This window comes from Melanostigma gelatinosum (genome assembly GCF_949748355.1).
Source record: "Melanostigma gelatinosum genome assembly, chromosome: 13".
NCBI classification, from domain to species: domain Eukaryota; kingdom Metazoa; phylum Chordata; class Actinopteri; order Perciformes; family Zoarcidae; genus Melanostigma; species Melanostigma gelatinosum.
This window is the reverse complement of record NC_136646.1, coordinates 19,407,071-19,414,054: the sequence shown is the minus strand read 5'-3', so window position 1 is coordinate 19,414,054 and position 6,984 is coordinate 19,407,071. Positions and strand designations below refer to the sequence as shown.

Below are 6,984 nucleotides of genomic sequence, written 5' to 3'. Positions count from 1 at the left end.
ACTTTCTGTCACTAAAGCATGTTACATAGTGAACATTTAAGTTACTGTTCATTTAATCAATTATACAAGTGCTTGTAATCAAATATGCACCATGTGACCGTTTTGCCAAGCTACATCTACACACGTGGCAGAAGACAAATTAGAAACACCACTTCCTCTCTGCATGTATGACTTCGAAGGTTTTCTCCAGATGTTGGCACATGTGGAGGGGACAACTGACCTGAGTCTGTTTACAATAACGAGTCTTCACTGCCCTCCAGTGGTCACAGGACAGAACGGCATCATCTGGAGTCAGAGATCAAGAAAAAGGGTTGCATTTAGATTATTGTAAACCTACATGACTGCGTGACCAACTGCATGATGCAAGCAGTTGGTCACTAACGCTTATTGGTGAACATTAAAATGTGTCATCTCTGTCCATTGTTGTCTGCTTCTCTAGCCTTTATCATATAATATTACCAATATGAGACAATGGAAAAATAAATGTGACTATATGAATTATCCAATTCCTTATCAAAGGTACACACAAATCACATATCTTCAATATAAAAGGTTACATCAGAGAAATGTGTTGGACAGTATGCCACAGGAGACCAACATTTAGGTATTTGTTGAAAACATTTTCTGTTCTAAATTTATTCTGGGAAACACTTTGCAAAGTTATTTTCAACTCACACCTTGGGCAGAAAAATAGATCCTGGTTGATAAGCGTTACTGCTGGAAGACTCCACCCCCCATAATGCATTGCGTTTTCAACATGGCGTCTCACGTAGTCGCTTGACTTCTGTCAACAAGACCAAAACACAGAGGTGAATTGGATAGTGTGTAGCGCGTTTGACTCACAACAGTGACGACAATAGGATGAAACTGTTGCTCACAGCGTTACAACGAATCCACAAACCGGTTGTTTACACCTGTCCGCGGCGCCGCCTGAGCTCCTGTGCCTCCAGCAGCGGCCTGTCACCTCTCCGGGATGAGGCTCTCGTCGTCGGCTCGAGCCGGGAGCTCGTGCGGAGACTCGGCTCACAGGTGGAGGTGAGGACGGGCTTCATCACCGAGGAGGAGGAAGGGTCTTTTCTGCGAGAGCTGGAGCCGGGCCTGAAGAAGAAACGCTACGAATTCGACCACTGGGACGACGTAAGTTATATGTTCGCACGGTCTGTAGTTTAAAACGGGTCTGCACACCTGTCACGCGCGTTATCATATAAAAAGTGGGTTGCACCGCACACCTGTTACAGATGTTAGGATTAATTAAGCCCAATTAATAACGCTACCGTCTAAAACGTTACCACTCATACGAGTAGGCTATAGTTAAAGGACACCTTCACCACGTTACAGCCTCGTCTATTCGCTATTCGCTATCCGCACATTGACCTCTTATACCCGTATATCGGAAGGCATTTTCTGCCCAAATCCTACCCGTAGACGGAAGAAAATCAAATTTGACCGTTTCCGGGTGTAGTTTTTGGTTAGTTTTCCTGCAAATCCCGAAACAAAAATCCCATTTCAAGAGTACTGGCATAGCAATAACAAATGATTACTAACGACATATGTCACATCATCAGATGTTGAGCAAAAATGCAACACGTAATGCTGAAAAATGTAAATTGAAACATATTTTTTTAATTATTATGCAAATAGTTTCACTGGCTCCAGGTGACATACAGCGACACCCACAGGCTGTGGAATGAAATCATTCAAACCCTTTTGTGATTCACTTACTTACAGCACGAGTGTTTTCTAAACGTCAGTGACACTGACTTCATCGGCACTGTGTTCACTTCCCCCTCCTCTAGGCTATCCACGGGTACCGGGAGACTGAGCGTGCGAGGTGGGGCGCAGCGTGTGAGGAGGTGATGAATCGTGTCCGATCTGTAGCGTTTCCCGAGGGTGGTCCACTCCTCGGGCCGGTGCACGTTCTAGATCTGGACAAGACCGGCTACATCAAGCCTCACATTGATAGTGTCAAGGTAGGTTTTAAAGAAAAATGTTAGTTTCTATCATGGACAATATCCTGAGCACTGCTACCAGTGGGGAAAATCTTTTGTGTGGGTTGTACTGTTGTCGTAGCTGTGCTCTTACTGTCGTTCTCTCTTAAGTTCTGTGGCAGCACCATCGCCGGGTTAAGTCTCCTGTCAGACAGCATCATGCGCTTGGTGAAGGAGGACGCCACCGATGAATGGGTGGACGTGCTGCTGCCCCGACTTTCCCTCTACATTCTCAGGTTCAGTAAATATGCTGCACATGGAGTGTACTGCAGTTGCATTATTCACCGCAGGATACCGACACACCGTCTTTTAAACTGTGCACAGTAATGTGTTTAATCCTGTTCTCTTCACACCCGTGCAGGGACCAGGCCAGATATAACTTCACTCACCAAATCCTGAGAGACGAGGAGTCTGTGTTCAACGGACAGAAAGTGCCTCGGCTGCGTCGTATCTCCGTCATCTGTCGGAACCTTCCGGGCTAACACCCACTTCCACACACAGCTTGGATATGAACACAACGTCACCTGGGTTTGGAGGATTATGTCACGGATCGCCATTAAGATATTTAGCAGATATCCCAACTGTTTTTGGTTAATGTAATATTTATATACTGTCACGTGCTTCTCCTTTCTCTCCGGCACGTTCTAAAAAATATTTTTTTAAAGAGATAAACCTATACCGACGGTCTGTTAGTTTATTGTTTTAAACCGAGGAACATGGGTCTTTTCTTTCTTCTTATTTTATTTGAATTCACCCTCTAACCCTATACTTTGTTTTCGATATAGTATAGTGCTCGGATAGCTATTCGGGGCAACAAGAATAATTTGTATCTTCCTACTCGGTGATCCACTGATTTAAATCTTTTCACACTCTCGTCAGGTCTCTCCTACTTCCCTATTGCCTGGGACCCTGTGTGTGTGTGTGTGTGTGTGTGTGTGTGTGTGTGTGTGTGTGTGTGTGTGTGTGTGTGTGTGTGTGTGTGTGTGTGTGTGTGTGTGTGTGTGTGTGTGTGTGTGTGTGTGTGTGTGTGTGTGTGTGTGTGTGTGTGTGTGTGTGTGATGGAATCAGTACATGTGCCGTAGTGAGAGCAGTTCTTCAGCTTACCTCAGGGTCTGAGTGGTACCCCGTAGAATAGGCCCCTCTCTCTTGGTTCCTTGTCCCGATCAAGAATGAAAAAAATGGAGCCGTAGAAAATAATTGAGCTTCAACTTGTTTATTTAAAATCTATTCAAAGTATGGTATATCTATTTGGATACAAATATCGAGAAAAAATGGTTCACAAACAGTTTGCAACACCCGAATAGAATGAAGCCGACACCAGTGAGCAAAGTGTCGTGCCAAAAGTCTGGAGAAAAGTTACTTTAAAATTTAACACAAGTTAAGATTTCCCTTTCTTCTGCCTGCGTTCAAGCCCAAAAAGCCAGCCCCAATTCTTCAAAACTGAAGGTACACTCGTGAGCCTGAGCCTGCCCCGGATGAGTGTAGCCTTCACGAGTTGGTCTTGCGAGACAGCATGGAGCACTACACCCCGCCCGGACAGGCTACGTGGCCTGATTACGGCCTTTAGTTGACCTTCTCTTGTTGAAGACTAAATTTAGTGGTTCCTAATTTCACTCTGGACTTATGACACTCTTGCTCATGGTTAGTTTCAACACAATGAAAACATGATATCACAGTAACAACCGATTATAAGCTTTGTTGCCAAGCATAGATTATATAACAGAGTCAACTTCCAAATATATGCGCTCTTTAGGCAGGGTTGTCTTGACTGATACCTTTATGAGGTAGGAGCCCTATCCCAAGCAATAAGTGACCTATCAAGGGATTCAAACAATATGAGGTCGATGATAATTCATATGGTTCATACAATTCATAGGTTAAGGTCACAATGTTCCTCAGGTGCCTGATGCAACCTGTAGCACACCACAGAAGAAGACCTTTAGGTTGCTTAACCCTTAGATTACTCTTGGATGACTCTTTTTGATTGTGAAATATCTACAAAAGAAGAACACAACAAGAGGAACTAAGAGGCCCCAGACTGATCCTGATCAATCATCTTTGCCAATCTGTGTGTGCGTTTTGAAATTACTGGTTGTATTTGTCCATTCATGGTGACTATGTGTGTACATGGTTTCTCCACAACAACTGTGCCATCTTAAGCGTAATTTCAAAAACCACTCACTGTTTTTGAATGTGTTACCATCCCTTTGGTTTGAGTCTCTACTTCTGCATAACACAGAGAACCGTGTGAATGATTTCCAAATAAAATGAACGTGAACTTGGATTCCTTCTACCTATTCTTTACACACTCCAAACATACCCCTCAAGCTGCTGGACAAAGGTCACCTCACGTGGTATTCATTCAACATTCAAACTGACACTGCTATTTATCGGTCAATGATGAGGCATGCTCAATTTTGTTTTGTAAGCAACTATTATTTAAACATATTTAATCCCTACTTAAAGTACTTAAGCCTAATCAATATAAGTCAACTAAAAACTTTTCTTTGTGCATATATACAGTACAGTGTATATCTACATATATATATATATATATGTATATATATATGTCTAAAATACATTATAACCAGCAGATGGCAGCAGCTCATCTGCATGTTGTAGGTAGGAGGAGTCTCAAAGTCCTTGCCAACCTGTTTAGAGGGCTGAAGTAGGTGTGAACCTCTGCAGAGAAGGTGTTGCCAACTGGTTGTGTTTGTCAACATGAAGTTGTTCAACAGGACAGCCAACAAGTAGAGACAATCCCTCTCCGCTTTCCTGTGAGTCCTGCTTTGAATTGCATTTTTGTTTACATAGTTGGAATGTTTAACAGCATTCCAACTATTGTTCTTCGAATTTTTATTCAACTTGTTCAACTTCTTCAATTTCATCCGTACGTTTTTTGAAACTCTTCTTCTTCTTCATTTTGAAAGCTACAGAAACCGTTCAACTATTAAAAAGTTCAGCTTTTTCAGGAGAGGGGTGCTATGACTCATATTTGTGACCTTTAAACTTTATGAATCATTAAGCTTTTTGCAATTTTATTTTTTAATGGGTTTCTATGGAGAAGATATTCAAATCCTCTTCAACTTTCAAATCCTTTTACTTCCTCCTACTTTCATCTACAGACACCATTTTAACTTTCAAATGTTGAGAAAACCCTGAACTCTTGCCGCAGAATTCAGCTTTCCGATATATTTTAAACATTTTGAACTTCAGCAATTTAACTTTTTTGATTTTTCAGCCCTTTTCTGACTTTATAATGGGTGTGTATTGCACAGCTTAGAGTGCGTGATGTCACAGCTAGAGTGAAGAGCAGCTTGAGATTCTCTGTCTGTCTCCCTCTCTCTCTCTCTCATACAGTCATTCAGGTCTTGGAGACTTTTAGAGCAGTGATTCTCAACTGGTGGGTCGCGACCCAAAAGTGGGTCGCGGACCCGTTTTCAGTGGGTCGCGGGCCTTTGATCCATCCAGTTAAAGTTGAAAAATGTTTGTCAAAATATAATTGATGTGTACTTTCTTTATTTGATTTGACAGTTGTTTACTACACAGAGACATTACTACTACTAGACGTCTTGAACATAGATACACCCAAATTATACATATAATATATAATTTGGGTCCCGGCTTGTCATTAAGAGGTGATGGTGGGTCCCACAGCCAGACCAGTTGAGAACCACTGTTTTAGAGGACTCGCCCCCATTTTAAAATAAAAGCCGCACGCACACGATTTAGAGATATACGTGATGCAGCTCAGCCAATCAAATATGAGTATTCTGATAAGTTTCCTGATTCGAGTGACATTTACACACACCGCGACACAAGAGGGAGAGACGAGGAAAGACATGACAGAGCAGGACAATAGTCAGAAAGATTGCCAGAGAGATCAGTCTCTCTCTCTCTCTCTCTCTCACACACACACACACACACACACACACACACACACACACACACACACACACACACACACACACACACACATACACAGACACAGACACACAGTGAGAGAGTCATTCAGGTCTTATAGATTTTAAGAGAGCCTGTCACTTAATAACCTCTGTTTCTGTGTGTCAAACATTAAGAGTATGTCTCCTCTCCCCCACTCAGTCCCACCCTTTCAAAATAAAAGCCTCATGGATTCACTATTTAAACGTTAAGCTCAAAATTAGGCTTTTTTTGTTGAAATAATGAATGCTCTTAGTAATACTGCGACAACTACTACTACTGCTGCTAATATTTCTAGTACTACTGCTACTACTACTACTTCTACTGCAACTTTTGCTGTTGCTACTATTACTACTACTGCTACTGCTATTACTACCATCAATATTATTACTACCACTACTACTATTACTTACACTACAACTGCTACTACTACAACTGCTATTCCTGCTACTACCAGTACTAATATTAGTACAGCTATTAGTAAGACTGCTACTAGTACTACTACTCCTGCTATTACTGCTACTCCAAACACTGACTTTACTACTACTACTACTTCTTCTACTACTGTTATATTAAATACTATGACCACTACTACAGCTATTACTACGACTACTGATACCACTACTTCTTCTAATTACTAATACGTATACTACTACTAATACTTCTACTACAACTACAACTTCTAGTAGGTACTACTGCTACTACAAATATCACTACTGCTACAACTAGTACTTATTCTAATGCTACTAAGACTTCTACTGCTAATAATACTTCTACTACAACGACAACTTCTAGTACTACTACAACAAATATCACTACCACTGAAAGTTGTTAAGCTTCAGAAACCGTTCGAATATCAAAATGTTCAGCTCAATGTTCATATTTGTAATCTTTAAACTCTTTGAATTATTAAGCTTTTTGCAATTTTTTTTGAATTGGATATCTATTTTCAGCAATGTTTTTGCAATTCATTTCAGTTTTCAGCATTCCAACGCATTTTCAGCAGGAAATGCATTTTCTAGTTCTTTTTCATTTTCACTCAGAAGAGCCAGTA

General features: G+C 41.2%; 1 protein-coding gene across 1 annotated transcript; it reads left to right on the top strand.

The window, feature by feature from the left end:
- The first annotated feature begins 768 nt into the window (after positions 1-768).
- alkbh7 (alkB homolog 7) lies at positions 769-4,260 on the top strand. Its single transcript, XM_079282375.1, has 4 exons — positions 769-1,137; positions 1,797-1,970; positions 2,100-2,224; positions 2,350-4,260. Exons 1-4 carry the CDS (start codon positions 862-864, stop codon positions 2,468-2,470), a joined length of 696 nt encoding a protein of 231 aa, XP_079138501.1. The 5' UTR covers positions 769-861; the 3' UTR covers positions 2,471-4,260.
- Positions 4,261-6,984: the final 2,724 nt, after the last annotated feature.